The sequence below is a fragment of the Nothobranchius furzeri genome, chromosome 15 (assembly GCF_043380555.1).
Source record: "Nothobranchius furzeri strain GRZ-AD chromosome 15, NfurGRZ-RIMD1, whole genome shotgun sequence".
Classification (NCBI taxonomy): domain Eukaryota; kingdom Metazoa; phylum Chordata; class Actinopteri; order Cyprinodontiformes; family Nothobranchiidae; genus Nothobranchius; species Nothobranchius furzeri.
Window position 1 is genome coordinate 25,169,812 of NC_091755.1, and position 24,003 is coordinate 25,193,814.

At 45.3% G+C, this 24,003-nt stretch overlaps 1 protein-coding gene across 1 annotated transcript in view; it reads right to left on the reverse strand.

Moving 5' to 3' along the window:
• Positions 1-1,532: 1,532 nt before the first annotated feature.
• Positions 1,533-24,003, reverse strand: part of LOC107390932 (rho-related GTP-binding protein RhoC) — a 40,718-nt gene continuing 18,247 nt past the window's right edge. Inside the window, exons 2-5 of the mRNA XM_015967944.3 lie at positions 3,690-3,845; positions 2,535-2,655; positions 2,084-2,214; positions 1,533-2,002 (exon numbers count right to left, since the gene is read on the reverse strand). Of these exons, the coding sequence (XP_015823430.1) occupies positions 1,829-2,002; positions 2,084-2,214; positions 2,535-2,655; positions 3,690-3,845 (582 nt within the window). The 3' untranslated portion in view covers positions 1,533-1,828. The remainder of the gene's footprint in view (positions 2,003-2,083; positions 2,215-2,534; positions 2,656-3,689; positions 3,846-24,003) is intronic.

The window sequence follows — 24,003 nt, forward strand, 5'->3', positions numbered from 1 at the left end:
CAACCCTCATTTCTTTTCATTTGTATTGCTAATGTTTTGAAAGTATTTAGGGAAGTAACACATGACTAAGTTAGGTTATTTCTACACTCCAAACTCCCAAAATAACCTTTGTGGTCCACCCATTTTTGTCCACTTATCCGGGGTCAGATAGTGGGGGCAGTAGCCTAAGCAAAGGCCCAAGCTTTCCCCAGCCACTTGGGCCAGCTCCTCTGGAGGAATCCAGAGGCATTCCCAGGCCGGACGAGAAGCAGTCACTCCAGCGTGTCCGGAGTCTTCCTGTAGGTCTCCTCTTGGTTGGACATGCCCAGAAAACCTCACCAGGGAAGCATCCAATAAGCATCCTAATCAGACAACTGAGTCACCTCATCTGGTTTCTCTTGATGTGGAGGAGCAGCGGGTCTGCTCTGAACTCCTCCCAGATGATTGAGATTCTCACCCTATTCAAAAGTGAGAGCCCAGAAACCCTGTGGAGAAAACCAGTTTTGGCCGCTTTGTCCACGATCCCATTCTTTCGGTCACTATCCAAAGCTCATGACCACGGGTGAGGGTAGAATCAAACTGGTCACTTGAAAGCCTCGCCTTCCAGCTCAGCTCTCCTTTATGACAGGTTCATAATAAATGTGACTAAGATACAGTACTTCAAAAGTACTTAATATTCAGAATAGAGGAAAAAAACATGATTTAACAGCTTTCACAGCAATGCATCACAACTTTTATTTTGACCTTTAAAACTATGGACACAGTCCAGAAGTCTTTGAAAGGACTGGAACCAGACTGCTTTAAAGGGATTAAACTACAGACAGCACACACTACATGCTTGGAAAAGTAATTTTATTTCTTTTATTAGCACACATGCTCAATCTGATGTGATAAAAAGTTTTTTCTTTCCCCTTTCAACCTTGAACAGGAACACCCTTGTTAATATAATTTATGCCATTAACCAAAACAAAAAGAACCAAATGAGCTACAAAACTGATCTTCGTTAGCTGAAGGTGATGTTTGAGCTGCAAGCCTGGCTGTTTGTTGTGTTTAAAACCAGAAAACCTTTTTTGTTGTAGACGGTGCATTCATCCTGCAGTTATGACTGTCTGCTGGAGCTGATGGGGTCAGAGAGGAGGCTGGACCAGTAGCAGTGATGTCCGTCAGAGCCAATGAGAGTGCCAGTATTGTCCACAACAGACCACTGTCCCCAGTGCCAGTTAAAGCTATCACCACGAACACGACAAGCAACCCGAACACTCGTGCTACAAAAACTCTCCTCTTTCACTGTTCTGCATGTAGGCTGCAGTGGGTTCAACAGGCTCCTTTTGCAGAAGTGCATTTCTGCTGCCACAGAACTTGGTAAAGTACAAGTTTTAGTGTATGAAAACATTAGTGGTACAACATACAGATGAATCACAACATAAGCTGGTGTATAACAGCAGATGCATGATGGAAGCACGTCTAAAATGGCTACTACCGACTGCAAGAGAAAGGATCAATGGGCAGGAAGCCCAAAACCTCCTCTGTAAACAAACAAACACGACACAGGCTGGACTGGGACATCTTTAAATAGAAACATACATTCGTACAGAAGGAAATGTCCAATCCTTCACACAAGCAGACTGGTGTGCTGGTTGCAAGAAACAGAATAGAAAACAATAACTGAGTGAGTTGGAAAGGAAACTTAAAAATAGCTGATTTATGTTTTAACAGGTGTGGCAGTCTTTTATTTGCCTGTATCTGTGAAGTCAGTAGAGTCTATGGAAGCCACTGATTTAAGGTTTTTCTACGCATGTCTGGGAGAGTCCAACCACAGGTGCTGATCAGCCAACAGGCTCTGAACTCCTCACAGCAGCTGGCAGCCGCCTCTCTTCTTACGCTTGCGGACCTGCAGCCCTGCCCTGGTGGCCATCTCAAACACATCACGCACACCATCATTGGTCTTGGCTGAGCACTCCAGGTAGCCAAAGGAACTGATCCGGCTCGCCATGTCTCTACCCTCTTCGGTCTTCACTGGCTCCTGAAAGTTTAAGATATAGAAAGGTAGGAAACGTCTGCAGATGTCTAAACAACAAAGGAAGTATGCCTGAGAAAAACACACCTGCTTCATTTTAGCCAACTCCTTACGAGTGTGTTCATCATTCCTAAGGTCCTTCTTGTTACCCACAAGGATGATGGGGACGTTGGGACAAAAGTGCTTCACTTCAGGTGTCCATTTCTCTGGAATGTTCTCTGGAAGAGAATGTAAAAATTAAATGAGCACACGGCAGACTTTCTCCTTTTAAAAAGAAAGGAGGAGGAGTTTACATTGGGAGCCAGCTAACAAACGTCATCAACCTCTGATACATGGTCTGAGCTCGCTGAGGAAATCACATCAAACAAGGATTGGGTCAAATAATCGAGGGGAAACTTGACAAGCTAAGTTGTGGTGATTAAATAAACCAGAGTTCCAGGAGGAAATCTTACACCATTTAGATCATAAAAACTCAACACAAAAGAGAGGAAGAGCATGACCCATCTGTGAAGTTATGGTGGTGATGCATGCGGCCTACCTAAACTGTCAGGGCTGTCTATGGAAAAGCACATAAGGATAACATCAGTGTCCGGGTAGGAGAGAGGTCGCAGTCGGTCGTAGTCTTCTTGACCTGCAGTATCCCAAAGTGCCAGCTCCACCTGAAGAAGAAAGAAATCAGTCATCCGATCCAAGGGGTAGAAAGCACAGACTGAAAATAAACACATCACTAACAACACAATAAAGAACAAGAATGAAAACAAATGAAAATCATGGAATTCCGACAAGAATAGAAGAGAATGGAAAAAGATTCAAAGTTAATTCAACCAATGCCAGCCCAAAAGAGCAACTCCTTGGTGACGAAGGGGTTCCCACCGGCTGTAGGCTGTTAATTAAACTAGTGGCAGGCCCAGAGCGTCTGACCTGCTTTAGATAACAAAGGCCCAGCAAAAATCATTTGCAACAGCTAAGCAAAAACAGTACAGGCACACTGTTTTAATACTAACATTTCCTGTTTAATTCCCAGTGCTGAGGAGCCTCACCCGATCAGCTAAGACTGGTCCTGCTGGACCCAATGAGCCCAAAACACAAGTCTCATTGTAGAGCGAACTTGTTGACATGCAGCCAGAAACTCAAACTGTTGACATCGGATTTTGCAGCACAGGAAGCAGGAACAGGAAACGAGATACAAGTCATAACGCACAAAGGTGGAAGGGCAGGTCGGGGGGAATTTACACGGACCAGGAAGGTAGCACAGACCCAAGTCCTGCTGCCTTAAACTGTGTTGCTTTACAACAATGAAGTGACCAATGTTTGCCCACATAATGCATCTCCATAAATGACACATGACCCACAGCAAACTTGAAGCTACTTGCTCCGAGGAGCATTTCTCATCTAAAACGAATAAATGATTTCAAATCTGGAGAGTAAAAGTTGCAGAAAAGATCCAACTACACTTGTCTCTGTTCATATAAACAAACTACAAACCTGCTGTTTGAGAGCTACAAGTGTCTTAATGTTAAGGAACCTTTGTGTTCCCCACACATGTAAATAAAAGATCAACTCTTTTCCTCGAACACGACTCATGAAGAGTCAAGACGTGTGCAGTGTCAATATTTTCCTCCAAGTTTAACATAATATGATTGATTCTGTGTGTCAATTTTAACAAATATATTCATTGTATTGATGAACTTACCTGTTTACCATCAACTTCAATGTCAGCAATGTAGTTTTCAAATACAGTCGGGACGTAGACTTCTGGGAACTGATCCTTGCTGAAGACGATCAGCAGACAGGTCTTCCCACACGCGCCATCCCCAACTATCACCAGCTTCTTTCGGATAGCAGCCATCTGTAAACAAAACACTTGGATGAGTCTATATGCTAAGGCTTGACACACTGCACACTAGCTGGAATGGAGTTCAAACGAGGACAAGAGGAGGACTGCAACCATAAATAGTGTGAGAGCTGGGGGGGGGGGGAGAAAAAGAGATGACCCAAGTCTGTTTTAGAGCCACGCCCTCTTCCTTTTCCTGGGTTGTGTCCTGTGTACGAGGTGAAAACAGAGTGGGAGGGAAAGAAACCGGAGAGTTATAGATGTGCATGAGGACAAGCTGGTTACCAGGCTTCAGGACAGACGGTTTCTGTCACAGTCAAGAGTATTTTCTTTATCGAGTAGCCTCTACAACTGGATCAGGGATCCACAGCTCTCTTGTTTGGTCTGAAACCGCTTTTCTGAGCGGATTTCTCTCCTTCTTGTAGCATTAGTTCCTCCGTATAGCATTAGCTTCTCAAAATTACCAGTCCAACACAGAGATCAAAAACTCTGCAAACACACACCAGTGATGAGCCTTCAAATAATTATTGACAAGACCCTAAAAGTTATTTTTTTATCCCCTCACAGAATGAGACTGGCTTATTGTTTGTTTGACTTTTACCCACTCCTACGACAAACGTCTACTTCCTGAGCCTTTTTCCCTTACAGAGAATGAGCTACAAGGCATTTGTTCACAGACTAAAGGTGGACCGTTATGGGTCACGGTCAGCTGATATGTGCTGCAGATTTCTTATAGACTGATTTTCAAAGCAGATACCTAGACGTTTTCCACCTTATTTGCATGGTAAATGTCACTAATAACGTCAGTTGAATGTAACTAACTGTTAAATCCTAAGTTTGTGCACTGCTCAGTGTTAAAATTAACTAACGTTATTCAAACAGACCGATTCCCTGACCAAGTACTAAATATTCAAAGCTGGTATATAAAAATAAATTTTAGTTTTAGAGCACTTATGCATATTTTATTCAAACAGAATTAAGCTTTTACATTAAATTCTGCAGCAGCACCGGGCTGCCAGAGGATGTGCCTGACTTTAAAATCGGCTTTACTTAGGAGGTATTACTGCCAGATGGTGACAGTATTGTTGCTTGTTCCTAGCTTGAAACTACCTGCAGATGAAAACCACCCAAAAGGACAGCCCTTTTTTTTCTTCATGAATTACATTAATTTGTGTAAATAAGGGAGGAATTATGTCAGGAAAGATGCAAATCAATCAAATTGTTACAGCCAGTTGTTCTATTTTAATCCATCACTGATCTGACAAGTTTCACCAAAGCTGTTGACATTCCAGTTTACATTCCAGTAAGGCAGGAGTGGGGAACCCTGGCCCTCGAGGGCCGGTATCCTGCATGTCTTTGCTCCAACACTTCTGATTCAGTGGTTGATTCATCTGTTCTGCAGCTAGTCAGGCTCTACAGAAGCTTGTTAATCACTTGCTCATTGAAATCAGGTGTGATGATGCAGGGCTGATACTAAAATATGCTGGATAGCGGTCCTCGATGGACCAGGGTTCCCCACCCCTGCAGTAATATGGAGCTAGGATTGGGACAATATTCAATGTAACTTGTACCAAGTTTTGTAACTTGGAACATGTTTCATGACATGTAACTTTGGATTCGTAACTTGTAACTTTAGTTTTCTAACTTGTTATTCTAATTTGTTATTGTTTTTCTTGTTTTGTAACAGGACATTTTCATTTTGTACGTGTTGAGGGTCTGACCTCATGAGGAAATTACTATGCAGTGATTTTCTCCAAAATGACTGTGCTTAAATTGCTCTGAAAAGCAAATAATCACATCAGCGCCAAGAAACTTCATTTCCCATGATGCTTTGCACACGGAAGCATTGTGATGACGTCACCGCCTAGTACCAGAAACACGTTCTGCGCATGTGCGGGAAGCCGTGGAGCTTTTCCCGCGAACTAAGACCATAAATCTTCAGCAGAGACAAAGAATCCTCGTTCTTTTGCCCAGGATACCTGGCGGTAAGGACACGCTTGTCAACGCTCCGACAAATTGAGCACGCGGAAGCTCTTAAGTGCCCAAGTTGAGCCCACGGAACTGCTGGAAACTAAACTGCAAGCCCATCAGATCTGCTCGTTTCTGCTCCCCTCCAGCTGATGTTTGAGGACACAGAACTGCGGAGGAAAGCAACAACTCCATCAAACACGCTGTAAGTTATAACTCAGCACAGAAAGAAACTTTGCTGTCTCTGTCCAGCCCGTGGAGAAACACTCGTGAACGCCAAACAACGGAGAAAGCATCAAACCGACGGACGACGCCGAAAGCTGCGGAGAAACACGGAGAACCGTCAAATCAAAGAGGGAGGGACGCCTCGCTCTTCTGGTGATCAGCAACTCATCTCTTTCTCTCTCTCCTTCTTCTTCCGTTAACTCTATAGTCCAGAATAAGCAATAAAACCGAGCTATTGCTTAAAAAGTAGCTTCGTGTTTTCCTCTTTCGTCCCAAACACGTCCGTCGGGTCATTTTGAAAGAATAAACTGCTTATTGATCATTGTTTGGTATCTTAAAATGGTTTCTGTCATGGCCAGGCTGAAACTAAAAGATATTAATTTGTGATTAATCTTTTGTGTTGTTTCATGATCTTTTGAAATGTTTTGAGTGATTTAAGGTTAAGCTACTACTGATTCTAAGTGCTTTGGAAGTTAAAGTGCAAGTTGCCACCCACACTTTAGCCAGACAAAGGGGTCAGCCATCTTGTATTCAAGACTCCATTTTGAATCCATACACACGCACACACACACACACACACACACACACTACTCCTTTGTGAGAACAAAGGACCCCATTCATACATCCTCCATCACATGCAAACACATCCATCTTCAATCATATCACACGGTTATTATTCATCTATTCCACTGTTTATTCATTTGACAAATTGTTAATTAAATGTTATAAAATTCAGATTTTTGTGTCCAGTAGCTTTGTTGTGTCGAAGAGAAGTCTCTGCTCCGAGGATTCTACGAACTTCAAGAAAGACTGATAAGAGTTTTGGATTCATTTCCCTTTCTAATTAAAGGGTGGTGCCCCGAAGATATCTAAGAATATCTTAATTAATTAATAAATCAGTAAATAGTTCCATATTTACAGAATTTATTGAAGAATCCAAAAGTAAGTTAAAGCTTACGAATTGTTCGCTCCTAATAACCCCAACATTTATTGGTGCAGCCCGCGTGAGGCTTGGATACACAGAGATTTCTATCCGGCACAAACAAACAAATAAATCCAAAGAGCTTGAATTAAAAATAATCCGTTGTTCAGCCTTGAACCAGCAACAGAGTGGTGCTGATTTCGCTGAGCAGGAAGCTGCATCGAACTCTCACCAGTAACTCAGTGCTTCTTTAAAGGTGCAACGTGTAAATTAATTCTGGTTGACTTTTAGGTTAAAATTCAGTTTTTCCTTAAAGGTGCAACGTGTAATTAATTCTGGTTAACCTTTTAGGTTAAAATTCAGTTCTTCATTAAAGGTGCAGTGTGTAAGTAATTCTGACTAACCCTTTTAGGCTAAAATTAACTGCTAATTTAGCGACTTTAACTCACAGTGGCTATTATAACTAACTGAAACCTTCACTCAAAGACTGATAACACCCTGTTTGCTAATATTCTGAAGGAATAACTAGCATATTTAACACTGCAAGTGTTGTAAGACGTTGCTACGGCAACGCACCAGCTTTTGCTAAAATACTGAAAGGAATAGTATTTTAAGCGTCAGTCACGGCAGTCCGTGCAATTTTAAAACGCTAAAACCTGTGCGCACAAAGGTTAATTTATTGTTTTTCTGCTACAAAACTAGCAGTTGCTGCCAAAAGGTGCAGCTTTGAGCTATCTGCAGAAGCTCTACTAGGCTATTTTTGGTTCGGTTGTTAAAAATGGAGGGACAGAGTAGTGAACTGACCAACTCCCGGCAACCAGGTGGCGCTGCGGCCCACGACTATGAACCTGGCCTACTTTCTGGACAAATATTGTCCAAACTGGTCGCGGTTGCTCGAGAACCCGACTACCCTTCTAGGGATTTCACTGAAGAACAGCGTAGCGACGAGCTAGAAGCTGTAATTGATCAAATAGAAAACCCGGATGGTACAAAACCAATCCAGGTTCACTTAGCTAAGTTAGCCCTGATCCTCTATGAGAGAGGACTCCAACGTGGTCAGAAGATCATGAACCTCCAGAGTATGCTAGCTGAAAAACAGCGAAATGGAAGGCTGATCGAGGAAGACAACACCAGCACCGATTCTGGGGAAGATGGGGAGAAGACCCCGCCCCCCTCTGCTGATGACAACAGACAGTGGGAAGGGGGGAAACACCAGGACTCTCTGGACGGACGCACGCCGCAGGGGAGAGATGAAGCTCATCTGTTCCAACCTTCGGCCCCGTTCCCTACACACACTATAGGGCATTCAGGACCACCTAGGGGCCGAGGGCAATTCGCCCTCGAACCCCAGGTTGGACCACCACCCTCATCTTCACGGCCTTCTCAATCTGTGAGAAGTCGACCAGCTGAGCGGCACCTCTATTTAGACCGCTCCCCCAGTCCACGAAGGGTGCAAGGTGCCGGCTGGGGTTATGCACAAGCCCAAGCTGCACCTCAACCATCCACCCATCCTAGCTACTCCGGTATTCGGCATGCCGATAACCAGCTGCATGACCAAGCATCATACGCCAGTCCGTACCCGGACAGAGCGTATTACGCAGAAGCCCCAGTTGAAAGACGCAGGCTGCACTTCGCAGACGTGCCCCGGGAGGAGGACCTCCCAGGACACCCACGTGACGTGCCAGCAGCCCGCCACAGCATGCCGAACCCTGATTTGGGCCCCAGGAGTCAACATTGGGAGCCCAGAGCACACCAGCGATATCCAGCGCCCTCTGAGACAGACCGTGGGTCAGAGTCAGAGGATGACGCGCCGTACCGTGAGTCAGGGCTCCGTGTACGTCAAATTGAATCGCTAGCTAAAGACATAGAACGCTTTGATCCTAACACCAATGAATCCAATGTCGACGATTATCTCAGGGAGATAGAACGTTGTCTGCTTGATCTTCCAGCACCCTCTTCAAGGGAAAAGCTCAAGCTAATTTGGAAAACCACATCTAGAACGGTGCACGGTTTCATGGAAACTCTACCACCTGACATTCGTGATCGGTACTCCTCGCTCTGCCGAGCGTTGAGGGATGAATACGCCACGAATGCAGACTCTGCGTCAGCTACAATGGGGGCCTTCTCCATCAAACACTGGAGAAACGAACCCCCCAGAGAGTATTATCGCAGACTCAAAAGTGCTTATTTCCAAGGTCGAAACGGCCCTGGGCTCGAGGAAGACCCTGCCTTCAGATCCCTGTTCATTCACAACCTGCACGAGTGTGTTCGCTCCGAAGTCTCAATGTATTGTCGGATGAAAAAACTGACAACTCAGGAGGTTAGGAGATATGCCCAACAGGCTTGGGAAGCCGGCGGAAAGCCCCAAAAGCCTGACGCACGTCACCGCGTCATGCACCTAGCTCCCGACGCCGAGCCGCGTTTGGAGCTCGAAGGCACAGAAGCTCCACCCACTAAGCCAAAATCTGCTAAACCTAGACCTGTTAAACCGCGAGAGCAGTCCCAATCTCCTCAACAGGGGAAGGGGGGTGCTGATTGGCCGCCTAGGTCTGGACAATCAGACAGGAAGTGGCCCAACCAAAACCAACGGCAGGCAGGTCGGAACAGTGGAAGGTTTAAGGAGCGCCGCCCACAGGTAGGTCCCGAACACGAGTCCGCAGGTGAGTACTTGACCAAAGCCGACGTCCAGGAGATGTTTCAGCAGTTTCTAGCTAAACAGGAGGAACAGCTGAGATCTGCAGAAGAAACCCTTGCACCAAAGTCGTCTTCTAAGAAGCCAGACCCAGAGCCAACGTCCGCATGACTAGGCGTGGCTCAACCCCCCAGCGTGGCCAGGACCTACCTGATCAGCTGGGGGAACACTACTGGTAGATCACAGGAGTCTCCTGAAATCTACCCCCCAGAGAAACCAGATACTAAATTTCTGAAGTTCCTTGGTGACTTAACAAACCATGATCATGCTCGCCGTTTGTACTGTAGCACCAATCTAGGTGGATGCATACAAGTTGATGCTCTGCTGGATACCGGCTCAGAAATCACCCTGATGTGCTCCACACTGTTCCATCGCGTGTCTGACACCATGCGGTCACTCGGGAAACCAGTCCAGGTAGAGCCCTGTGACCTGAAAATCACCAGCTACACCCAGACCCGGGAGTGTATCACTCACCGGGCGTGGCTGGACATCACCTTCCAAGACATGACTCTGGTTCACCCGTTTTATGTCTGCCAGCTAGACACTGAACCACTTCTCGTTGGTCAGGACCTGCTTGAACGTCTAGCTCCCCTCATCGACTGCCAGAAGGGTCAACTGTGGGCCCAGGTGGACACACCTAAGCCCTGGAACCCGGATAGCAGCCGACCATCCTCCATTCTTGAAGTCAGCATAAGTGAGCAGCAAAACCCTTGTTCCAAGGTCATGCCCCTCCCTACAGCTCTCACAGACGATGTCCGCCTGCAAAGGCATGAAACCGCTCCTGGAACTCCGTTCCGCACACATTCATCTTTTCTCTGCTCGCTGAAGAACGTCAGCCTGCAGCCATATGCACCACACATAGTTGGTGGTCTTACCATCAACTGCACCCACATCTCAGATGCTCGCCTTGCTCTTTGGTCTGAAAAGTCAGCCATCAGCCAGCAGACGTTTGAACACCTGCGTCAGAAGGACCCCCTTCTGGTCAGTGTGACACGTAGCCATCGGCTCTTGTCACCTAATTGGCCGCAGAGGCTCCTGAAAGCGCCAGAGGTCTGCTCTCTGACTATCCAACTTGGAGCAAGACAGCTCACACATACATTCAGCATCATACCACAGTTTGATCCACCTGCACTCATTGGAGCAGATCTGCTGGTTCGACTCGGTGCCCAGCTGGACACTTGCAATCAAGTCCTTTGGGCCCGGACCACACCATCCTCTGAGCCTGGCTCAGAAGGCCCTGAACACTTGCTGTCCGGTCAGACCATTCCACAGGCCTGCCGTGCAGCGGTTGAGGCCAGCACGGTTCTGCCCCCACTGGTCAAAGGAGTGCCTGTTCGTCTGACCCTGATGAAGCATCAGAAGCTGCCAGGCACACAGGCCTTCTTCCAGCCATCACCACACTTCTTGGAGCTCAACTTAGCCGTCTGTGGCACGCCACTCTTGGAGCTGAACAATCGTTCTGCTTACTTGTTGGTCGAAAATCCGACCCAGAGTCCTATCCACCTGCCGGCAGGAAAGCCCTTGGGCATGCTGATAGATAGCTCATTCCATGACTTCGAACTTTCAGTCCCCGTGATCGGACAACTTCCGTTGTTCTTGAATGACAGACAGGTTGGTGCAGACACATTCAGTACTTTCCCTTCACAAATGATTACCATCAAGCGGCATGAAGCCCTTCCTGAGGAACCCATTTGCAGTGCAACCTTAGATACTGACGGCGGTCAGTGTCTAACGGTTTTTGCAATAAATACTCAACCCTCTGAGTCACCGGTTGAAAGCCCGGAACACCAGAGACCCTCCTCCTCTGAACCTTATGACGGCTTCGAGGCCGAAGTCAGCCAGCAGCTTGACAAAGCGGATGCGCTGGAGTCAGAGGAGCAGAGAGCAGAGCTTAGAAGCCTGTTCTATGAGTTTCAGTCCGTCTTATCCAGGGACTCCCTGGACTGTGGACTCACAAACCTGCATACGGTTCGCATTCCAACGAACCCGAATGCCCCTCCTACTTTTGTACGTCAGTACAAGATTCCCCTCGCTGCTTATGAGTCGATCCAAGAGATCCTCGATCAGCTGAAGGAGAAAAACATCATCAGAGAGTGTAACTCCACTTACAACTCTCCCATCTGGCCGGTTCTGAAACCGACTGGGAAATGGCGTCTCACCATAGACTATCGTGCACTGAACAAACAAGTACCTCTCTCCAGGTGGCCTATGATCCATTTAGATCAGGAGCTAGCCAGAGTCAGAGATGCTCGTTTCTTCTCTACGGTTGACGTAGCCAACGGCTTCTGGACCATGAAGGTTGAGCCGGCGGACCAGTATAAACTGGCTTTCTCCTTTGGAAATCGCCAATATACTTGGAACCGCTGCCCCTTTGGCTACTCTAACTCACCTGCCGAGTTCAACATCTTCCTCCACAAAGCCATGTCAGATGCTGCTTCCAGAGGGAACCTCATATATGTCGATGACATCTTGATGAGGAGTCGAACCTTCGAGGAGCACCTGGCCGAACTCCGTCACGTGCTGCAACAGCTCGCTGACGCCGGAGCTAAATTGGCGATTCTCAAGGGACAGTGGTGTCGAACCAAAGTGGAGTATGTTGGACTGCTGGTTGGCCCTAATGGAGTCGAGCCCCAAGCGGGACGCATTAGAGCCATTCAGGACATCAAAGCCCCAGCTAATCTGACCGAACTCAGGAGCTTCCTCGGAGTCTGCAACTACTCCAGGCGGTTCATTGAGGAGTACGCTGAAATAGCGAGGCCCCTCACTGAGCTGCTTCAGAACGACACACCTTTCGTGTGGGACAGACCCCAAGAACACTCCTTCCAGTTCCTAAAACAGAAGTTGGCGTCCGCACCCTGTCTGGCTTACCCAGACAAGGATAAAGAGTTCTACATAGAGGCTACTTTCTCCTCTCACTGCCTGAGCGCTGCTTTGAAGCAGAAACACGATCAGGACATGAGAGTTGTGGCATACACCAGCAAGCCTCTGAGCAAGGTGGAACTCCAGTTCTCAGACTGCGAGAGAGCTCTCCTCTCTACAGTCTGGGCCGTCGAACACTTTCGTAGTTACATCGGTGGACAGAAAGTGATCATTGAAACGTGTCATCAGCCTGTTACCTTCCTAAACAGCCAGCGTCTGCGCGAAGGAAGAGTGTCAAACAGCCGCATTGCGACGTGGATGATGGTGCTCCAAGGATATAACATTGAGGTCAAGTATGGTCAGAACACCAAGCTAGCGCTAGGACAAGGGCTAGCAGGCTGCCAGCACTGTGACTCTGACTCCGTCATGGGCCCCCTGGACACACCTGCCGCAGTCTACCCAACCGCATCCAATCATCGCTACTTTGATGAGAATGTTTGCCAAGGGCTTCCGAAAGTTTACACTGACGGATGTGCCTATCTTTACGAAGGCCAGCTCCGTGCCGGGGTTGGAGTCGTTTGGGTGGACTGTGACACTAAGCAACCAAATCACTACCGGTTGGGCCAAAAGTCTAGTCAGTACGCCGAAATTGCTGCAGTGTTGATAACCCTCCAGCAGGCGGCAGCCTTGGACATCACTCAAATCGTCCTTTGCTCAGATTCAAACTACGCTAGACACAGCTTCATTTCTCACTTCCCCATGTGGAAGGAGAACCACATGAAAAACGCCAGGAACAGAGATGTGAAACACTCGGAGTTATTCCTAGCGTGTGATCTGCTCACCACTGAGAAAGGCATAATGGTCTACTGGAAAAAGGTCAAAGGTCACTCCAGGACCATAGGTCCGGAGAAAGATGGTAATGACGAAGCTGACCGCCTTGCTAAGCTCGGTGCTGACCAGGGAACCTGCTGGGAATTCAAAGACGAGTGGCTTCCTCCCAAGGCCGTTCACGAGGTCTGTGCGATTACTCGTCGCCATGCTAAACAGGCAGACGAACCTCAGAACATTGGGGTACCCGTGTTTCTAGGCAGACAACCACATGACGCGGACCTAGTCACCATGCAGGAACAAGATCCTGACCTGAAGCTCATCCGCGAGCTTCTCCAAAAGGGCCCGATGCCTGAACAACCGTCACCACCTACTGGCGCAAGCCGAGATTTGGTAACCCTGCATCGTCAACTCGCGCACCTGAAACTACAAAACGATTTGTTAGTTTACATGCGTGACGATCACAGCCCGCCGCGCTGGGTTGTTCCACTTGACCACAGAGGAGTCATGCCCTCCTACGCCCACGACACTCCGGTTGGAGGTCACCGCGGAGCAAAAGCTACCCTCGCGTCACTGACAGAAGTAGCATATTGGCCGTCGATGTCCAAGGACGTACACAGCTATGTCCAAGGCTGCCTCGTCTGTGCCCAGTTTCAACCCTCCCAGCCGCTTGCTAGAGCACCACTGCAACGCAGGGGAATAACCTTCCCTTGGTCCCACCTGCAGATCGACTGGGTTGGACCGGTTCCCAAATCGGCAAGAGGAAACAAATATATGCTAACTGTAACTTGCAGTTCCACAAAGTGGGTGGAATGCCTTCCAGCGCCAAACGATACAGCCGTCACAACCGCTGTACTGCTGATTAACCACGTTTTCAGTCGATGGGGACTTCCACTCTGCATTGACTCTGACCGGGGAACTCATTTCACATCCAGTGTAATGACGTCCCTGTTTGAACTTCTGGGAGTGGAAGTGAGATTCCACCTCCCCTATCACCCACAGTCATCCGGACAGGTCGAACGGATGAACCGCACGGTCGTCTCTATGCTCAAAAAGTACGTCTGCTCCACTGGGAAGGACTGGGACGTCAAGCTCCCTCTGGCCCTGATGGCCATATGGTCCACTCCCCAGCGATCCACGGGGGTTACGCCCTTTGAGATGATGACCGGCAGACTGATGACTCTACCACTGCACCTCCTGTATCACCCAGAGGATGTCAGTGTTGCCACTGCCTATACCGCTCATCAGTATGTGGCAGACTTGAAAACACACCTCAGAGCTACGTTCGCGCACGCTCAGAAGAAACTGGAGACCAACGTAGAAGGCGCTAAAGCCTACTACGACCAAAAGACAACCAGCCGCGAATACGAGGTGGGTGACAAAGTATTCTACTTTCGGTTCGCCCAACCGGCACGCAAAGCTAAGAAGTTCCTGCCCTGCTGGTCAGGACCATTTGAGATCGTGGCAAAACTCTCTCCAGTTGCATACAGGTTACGCATCACCAAAGCGAGACAGGAGCCTGTCTACAAATGGGTGCATGCAAACCAAATCAAACCCTACGTCAAACCATCCCCGCGGGTACAGAGACCAGACTCCCCGCAGGAGGTAGACGTAGTCGCTACATAGTTCTATGCATGGAAATGGAAAGGGGGGAAAGTGCACGTTTAACCCACTAACATGTACTAACCGACAAAGAACCAAGCCCCCCCCCCCCCCCCCCCCCCCCCCCCCCCCCCCGCCGTCATTTTCACTAACCAAGAGAAACTCCTCCTAGAACGCTAACAGGAAGTACTTACTAAAACCTTACAGGGTACTCTTGTAACTGTCAACCTACATTCTGCTCTGATTAATGAATCTCTACGTGCAATCAAGACTTTGTCTGAAACCATACATCAGGATATTGTGTACACATGAGTGGTGAGAGATTTGATGCAGGACCTGCTCAGGGAAGTAAGTTCCACGCTGGACAGCTTGGTTGAAAGTCGTATTTCCCCGTACTTGGTACCACTGGACCTGCTCAAAGTTAGCTTGACAGCTGCTACCCCTCTACTGTGCACCTTTCACAAATCCACCTAGCGTACAGCCTAGGTAGTGCAATTCCCATTCACGTTGATGCAGAAAATTAGAACTCGGTTTCCTGTTACATGTTCCCATAATTGTGACACCTCACATCTATAGGTTTAAGTCGATGCTGAACATTGGTATTTGAAAGGACGGTAGGCATTTCCACTTTGAACTAGAAACCTGACACTCCATCACCTCAACCTCGAACAGCATGACTCAGAGATTGAGATCATGGACGCTTTCCAGGGTTATAACTTTGCCTTCGATTTAGAAATTGACCAACAATTACTGATTGAAGGAACCAAATTTGCTAAGTTCACACAAAACCCGCGTGAACTTACTTTGACGCCCAAGACGCTACATTGACACAGATTATACGACTTTAATCTGCACATTGGTCGCCCTGGGGATGGAATGGCTCATCACGGCCGTGATTGCTTATTCCGCCTACAAGCGTGTTAAGAAACTCCAAGATAAGATGCACTTGCTCACCTACGGTGTGCCTCGTGACCGCGTTCGGGGAGAATCCAAGCGTGAATGTACCACACCTGTCTAAAGGGGGTGAGCAACATTTTCTTTATTATTTTGTAACCCTAAGAGTAGTTCTCACTTTAGTCTACCTCACATTTTTTATCTGAGTGTTGCATTATGTCACATTCTTTATAAGCTACACACTGAATGTATGACCTAAGAATGTATTTTATGAGACCTCAAGGTTGCTATGAATTTTCTTGGATGTTATATGTTACATGTTTTTTTTTTTTGGGTTTTCTGTATTTTTGTTTCTTACTTGGTCACATATTGACTAGTGGTTATGTGCCGGCCCAGCTCAGTCTGTCAATGACTCTGTCTGACGCACCAGCACATTGTAGTACCTCTTAGTTTTATGGTCCTTGTTTTAGCCCAAAGACTGTCCTGATCCACCCTTTGGACCAAAAAAGGGGGGGATCTTGGGACCACATAGGTCAATGCGCGTTTGCGAACTATGGACCTCGTACATCACCGCGTGCTCCATAAACTGAACTGTATGACCGGCGGTGAGATGCCTTTGTGTCCACTCGTGGAGTTAACCGCCCACCGACCTTCCTCCTTCTACACTACTACCTCTCGCATGGACGACATCATCATTGCGTACCACCTGCGTGAGTGGCTTCTTCTCGTTATGCGCGTTGGGGACTATCCCGTTTCCTATCCTCTTTGTGCCTGACAAAGACAAAGACCAAAGGCGGCAGGATCCAAGACAAAGACCAAAGACAAAGGCGTCCAAGGAGACCAACGTCCTAAGGGACAAACCCACCTGTGCTTCCGACAATCAAGTCGACCTACGTTCATGAGGAACAAACCCATCTGTGCTTCCGACGATCGAGCTTTGGGCGCGATCCCCGAAACCAAAAGGGGGAATGTTGAGGGTCTGACCTCATGAGGAAATTACTATGCAGTGATTTTCTCCAAAATGACTGTGCTTAAATTGCTCTGAAAAGCAAATAATCACATCAGCGCCAAGAAACTTCATTTCCCATGATGCTTTGCACACGGAAGCATTGTGATGACGTCACCGCCTAGTACCAGAAACACGTTCTGCGCATGTGCGGGAAGCCGTGGAGCTTTTCCCGCGAACTAAGACCATAAATCTTCAGCAGAGACAAAGAATCCTCGTTCTTTTGCCCAGGATACCTGGCGGTAAGGACACGCTTGTCAACGCTCCGACAAATTGAGCACGCGGAAGCTCTTAAGTGCCCAAGTTGAGCCCACGGAACTTCTGGAAACTAAACTGCAAGCCCATCAGATCTGCTCGTTTCTGCTCCCCTCCAGCTGATGTTTGAGGACACAGAACTGCGGAGGAAAGCAACAACTCCATCAAGCACGCTGTAAGTTATAACTCAGCACAGAAAGAAACTTTGCTGTCTCTGTCCAGCCCGTGGAGAAACACTCGTGAACGCCAAACAACGGAGAAAGCATCAAACCGACGGACGACGCCGAAAGCTGCGGAGAAACACGGAGAACCGTCAAATCAAAGAGGGAGGGACGCCTCGCTCTTCTGGTGATCAGCAACTCATCTCTTTCTCTCTCTCCTTCTTCTTCCGTTAACTCTATAGTCCAGAATAAGCAATAAAACCGCGCTATTGCTTAAAAAGTAGCTTCGTGTTTTCCTCTTTCGTCCCAAACACGTCCGTCGGGTCATTTTGAAAGAATAAACTGCTTATTGATCATTGTTTGGTATCTTAAAATGGTTTCTGTCATGGCCAGGCTGAAACTAAAAGATATTAATTTGTGATTAATCTTTTGTGTTGTTTCATGATCTTTTGAAATGTTTTGAGTGATTTAAGGTTAAGTTACTACTGATTCTAAGTGCTTTGGAAGTTAAAGTGCAAGTTGCCACCCACACTTTAGCCAGACAAAGGGGTCAGCCATCTTGTATTCAAGACTCCATTTTGAATCCATACACACGCACACACACACACACACACACACACACACACACACACACACACACACACTACTCCTTTGTGAGAACAAAGGACCCCATTCATACATCCTCCATCACATGCAAACACATCCATCTTCAATCATATCACACGGTTATTATTCATCTATTCCACTGTTTATTCATTTGACAAATTGTTAATTAAATGTTATAAAATTCAGATTTTTGTGTCCAGTAGCTTTGTTGTGTCGAAGAGAAGTCTCTGCTCCGAGGATTCTACGAACTTCAAGAAAGACTGATAAGAGTTTTGGATTCATTTCCCTTTCTAATTAAAGGGTGGTGCCCCGAAGATATCTAAGAATATCTTAATTAATTAATAAATCAGTAAATAGTTCCATATTTACAGAATTTATTGAAGAATCCAAAAGTAAGTTAAAGCTTACGAATTGTTCGCTCCTAATAACCCCAACATACGTGTATTTTTTATTTTGTAAAATCAAACTTTTATTTTGTACATTTACTGCTCATTTTGTAACATCAAACATTCATTCAGAAACATGAAACTTTCGGTTTTTACCTAGCAGACTTCCAAAATAAATAAAAAAATCAATTTACAAGTTTGAAATCAAAACTCTCAAAACACACATTTCATTCTACAGGTACAAACCTCAAATCTACAGTGTTACAGATCATTTTGTCTCAATTCTAGCTTCGGTGGGAGGAACTTTAGGAGACTTGTTCAATTTGGGGTTAAAAACAAACGTTTTCACATATTTTCCATGTAGTTTTTTGCCAGTTCCTCTTCTGAAAGGTAGACGATTGTTTTTCTCTTTCCCTCAGAAAATCTTAATATTCTCCTAGTTTGGCCCAGCACAGTTCACTTCCCAATTACAGCAACAGCCTTATACCATAACCACATAAGTGGAGAAAATGTTCAGTAGCAATGAGAGAATTTGCTGTTGCATTTAAGTGATGTTAACTATTATTTAACATTTAAACTTATTTTCTGATTTTATTTATTCAAAAAAAAAAAAACCCTGGTAAGGGATGTTTTTCTGTATTTGGAGCATCAGAAAATGTTTTATGGTGGAGGTGATGTTTTAAAGTCACTGAGAAACTGCATGCATGCAGTTTGTTGTTTTGCTGCTAATACAGTAGCAGGTGCAGCTGCATATTTTTGCTATAAAAATGTTATGTTGTAATGGAATTCATGCATTAGTTTTTGTTTGCTTTGAACCCAGAGCAGACGTCACTCGCCAGACGACATCAACACTGCATACTTTAGTATTTGTTCATTTATCGTGAGTAATATCGATATCGCAATATTAAGCACTGTTATCGAATATCGTAGGTTTTCCTAATATCGTGCAGCCCTAGTATGAACTCGTTCCTGAGGCTTATCGTCAGCGCTTTCGTTCTGAGAAACATCGGCCTAACCAGACTTATGTTGAATATGCTCATGAGAAATCAGTCCTCTTTGAAAAATGGTGTTCTGCCTCAGAGGTAAACTCTTTGGGTGACTTGAAAGAACTAATTATGGTGGAGGAGTTTAAAAGACACGTGCCTGAGAGGCTTGTTATGTATATGAATGAACAGAAGGTCTCAACTCTCTCTGCTGCGGCCCTGTTAGCAGATGAGTTCGCGCTAACACATCCACCTTGGGAGTCCAGAGCTGACCCCGGTCGACGTAGGAGACCCTCTGACACCTCCTCTGACCCTAGTGACCTTCCAGAATGTTTCTATTATCACGAAAAAGGTAATTCATTAGGGATTGTTTTTGTCTCCAGCGGAAAAAACGGAGGAGCATGAAACCACCTCCACCGAAGACCGTCGCTGCGTGTGCTGTTATCTCAAACAGGTTGGATAACTGTGAAACCCCTCACTCAAGTTTTAAGCCGTTTTTGTCTGCTGGGGTGGTGTCTCTGCTGGGCAGCGATATTAACCAGGAAGTGGTGATTTTAAGAGATACAGGTGCTTCCCAGACCCTAATTAAACGGAGTATGTTACAGTTTTCTGTAACCAGTCAAGCTGGTTCTTCTGTGTTGCTGTGGGGTATTGACATGGGTTCGGTTCCAGCTTAGGTTCATCATACTCACTTCACTTGCCCCTTGACTACTGGTGACCTAAGGGTAGCCATTTTAGATGAGTTGCCGATCCAGGGAGTAGACCTGATTTTGGGAAATGACGCTGTTGGTGGATTAGTGTTACCTCCTCCTGAACTCAGTTCTTCGCCTGAAATCGGGGTAGGTTTGGATAAGCTACCTGCTTGTGTGCTGCCTCGCGCCTCGCTTAAAGACCCGGAAGTTTCGCTTACCAACTCGGTGTTAAAGATGTTGACTGCTGTTGCTGAGACGGATCTGGCTGTAAAAACACCTGGTCTGGCCTCTAGAGGTCCTCGAGTGGTTTCGTCCGTTTCTTGTAAATCATCGGCTGATGTTCAGAAAACAGATCTAAGTCTGGCGTCCCGTTTTGCTCGAGGGGAACTTCTCTGTTGTGGCTCAACCTCTGACCAATACGTTGAATCCTCGCATTCATATCTCATGGACTCCGGAATGTCAAACTTGTGTCTCTGCGAAACCTCCTCTGTTCTCCTGTTCTAGTTGCTCAAAATCTCACCCGACCTTTCAAGCTGGAAGACGACGCCAGCCAAGAAGGGGCTGGAGCTGTCCTCATCCAGGAGGATGACACCGGGCTTGGTCTTCTAGTATGCCGTTTCTCTGGGAAGTTCAACCACGCACAGTTTCTCACTCAGAGGGGATCTGTAACATTTTCCAGTTTGAGTTGGAAACCGTTCATTGATTCCTATTATTTCTTTCAGGCACAACCCTCTAGACTGGCCAGCGGCTGATTTGGTGGGACCTCCTGCTCCAGGAAGTCAACCTGGAGATTCGCTACGAGAAGGGCTCTGTCAACCTCATCACGACCGCGCTATCATGCAGTTTTAGTCATGAGGCTCCCTTATAGGCTTGTCTTTTCTAGACGTAGGATCACATATAAGACTAGTTTTCTCTGCGCAAGCAGACATCTCGGGAACACTCCACAGCGCTGGGGAACAGCGCCGCGTGATTAATTGTGTTTAATCTGCCTGCCTTCTGTGATCCAGGGGTAGTTTAGTTAGGTTTTTTTTTTGTGTGTTAGATAGCCGTGCTCCTCTTTGGCCACAAGATGGCCTCAGTGGCTTTTGCCTTGCTTATCTCCCAGTGCCAGCTGTTTCTAATCTCAGCTGTTCGGAATCAGTAATCAGGGAGCAGCTGTTAAAAGCTGCTCTCCTCCCTCAGTCTTGGAGAAGGTCCAAGGGTAGTGTAGACTGGTAACAGTTTACACTATTCTCTTCTCGATTTGTTCGCTTTTGGTACAACTCAGTTCACTTGCTAGTCTTCGGTTTGCTCTCACTAGGATTTGGATAATTTAGGATTTGACCATTTGGCTTATAAACTTCCGGACCGGCTTTGGACTTAGACCCCGGATCTCCCCTTTTGAATATACATTTATATTCTCGGTTATAAATTCCCACCACTTCTGGGGTGGCGTCTTTCGTTTCTCCTTTTTGAACATAGCCCCTTTTGTTTTGTATATAGTATTGCTTTTTAGGTTCTTTGTAAATACTCCATTCGTTTTGTAATAAAATTCTTGTTTTTAAGCGACACTGCACTCTTATTAAATCCACACACTACTTTTATTACCCCCCTTCTCATCTCTCCTAGAGAGCCGGGGACGTAATAGCAGTTGAGAGCAAAACATGTAGAGCCTTGATAGAAAACATTTGAGAGTGCACATTAAACTCACTGCACACAGCTTTTTGTTATTGTGATCTCTGGTCATGGTGAGGTTGCTCCTGTTGACTTGAGCCAACCATTTTCTTCTTCTCTCTGCGTCTTTGGGGAAGCCATAATTCTGATTCCTCCCTCAGACCGATTGCTATATGCAGCGCAACCAACCATGGTAATCAACCAATAAATGGATTATTAAAATACTATTTTTGTACATATAGAAATACTGAACTGAACCAAAAATAAAGAGATGTAAAATTACATTTCAAAATTTTATCCAACCCTAAAATTAGTAATTTCACATTTTAACCCACTGACATTTTATTTTGATAATAATCAAAATAGTTATTCAAAAGAGTTTCATTGGGTCTTGAGTATATTGCTCAAATTTATTGATGCAGCTTATTTGCACATATGTAATGACTAAACATAATGTTGGTAAAATGCTTTATTAAAAATGCTATTATACATGTTGTACAAGTTTGGTGTTCATTTTTTCCACAAATAACACTTTTTTATCTACTGTGTTTGACCATACAGTTTTATTGAAATTTTCTTTTTAATTAGTTGCTATAGAAGCCAGATAAACTGGGTGATAGACACATGTACTGTCTTCATATAAAAATATAAAGCAATGATTGTAAAATGTATTCTACTGAACATAATAGATCATTCAAAGCATAAAAAGCTACATATTTTCTTCAAGGTAAGCTGGAGCAGAATTCTAGCTTTCAATAAACCACTTTAAAATGGATCAACTTGTTTAGGGCTTCTTGTAGGACTTAAAGTAATTAATAATGCTTATATTAGAGCAGTATGTTGCATTACTACATCAAATTTATTGCTATAATATATTATAGTAATGTATGTGGTCTAAATGTGTTCTACAATGTGTTAGGACTGTCGTATTCCTGTAATGTAGAATAGTCATGGGTGTTTGTCTTCCTACAAATGCTCGGAAAAATATAAATAGGCTACTTTGTGAAGGAGTTAGGACATAATATATAATATAATGCATAATATTATTCAATAATTACCACAAATCGCGAGGGGAAATGTGATTATATTAAATTTTTGTGATTTGTCCCACCATACACCATTCAAACTGACTTATGGTGCTGGGATGTTTGGAACTGAGAGCTCCATGAACCACATGACCGCGAGTCGGCGAGTTCAAAGAGTGTCGTAACACTCTCTACAGCTCTGACAGAACCCTGCCCTCCTCTCCCAATGACTGGACAGGAATTCGAGAAACGCGATTGGTAGCTAAGACTCATGCTCTCATTGGTTCCACCCAAGTTCCTCCCACCGAAGCTAGAATTGAGGCAAAATTATTTGTAACATTGTAGATTTGAGGTTTGTACCTGTAGAAAGAAATGTGTGTTTTGAGAGTTTTGAATTCAAACATGTACATTGATTTTTTTTATTTTGGAAGTCTGCATCAGCGCTTTGTTTGTCCATTTTGGCCATGTGAAAGCGCTCTATAAATAAAGTTGATTTGATTTGATTTGCTAGTTAAAAACCGAAAGTTTCATGTTTCTGAATGAATGTTTGATGTAACAAAATGAGTAGTAAATGTACAAAATAAAAGTTTGATTTTACAAAATAAAAAATACACGTACAAAATGAAAAATTGATGTTACAAAACAAGAAACACAAGTACAAATTGAGAATTACAAGTTAGAAAACTAAAGTTACAAGTTACGAATCCAAAGTTACATGTCATGAAACATGTTCCAAGTTACAAAACTTGGTACAAGTTACATTGAATACTGTCCCAATCCTAGCTCCATACAGTAAGGCATATGAGATGTTCAAGATTAAAAACATTTCAAACGAAAACATCTCATCTTCTTCGCACATTTTTATTCACAAGCCACTCATGGAAACTCAAATGCATTTCTACGTTTTACTGTGTGGCCCTGAGTTGTTCATCTTCATTCTCTGCAGCCACAGCTACCATTTTCACCACGAGAATAAAAACAGAACAGTTCAGTTAGAATTGTATTTCTACACATTAAATCAGGCCAGCGTGTCATCTCTAGGGAGAGCCTCTTGTTCTCTGTGATAGCAGGATGCTACTAGTCCATGCATCATGCTGTCACTTCCAGAAGAAAGCTGCATGTGCACTCATGACTATTAACATAGAAGATAAAAAAAAAGAAAAGAAATCAGGTCACTCCTCCATATTTAGTAATGGCATCAGAAAAAAATAACGTTTTGATTACAATGGCCTCCAGCAGGCCAACAATGACGGGGGCAGAATGTCGTTTAAATGAGACGATAACAGCCCCTATACTGCATCTGCAGGGTTTCCAAGGGGGTGGGGTGGGTTCTGCAATGGAATGTGGAATGAACTAGATCACGTCAAAACTGGTGCAACTTTAAACCATTAAGCTGCTTTAAAATAAACAGGCAAA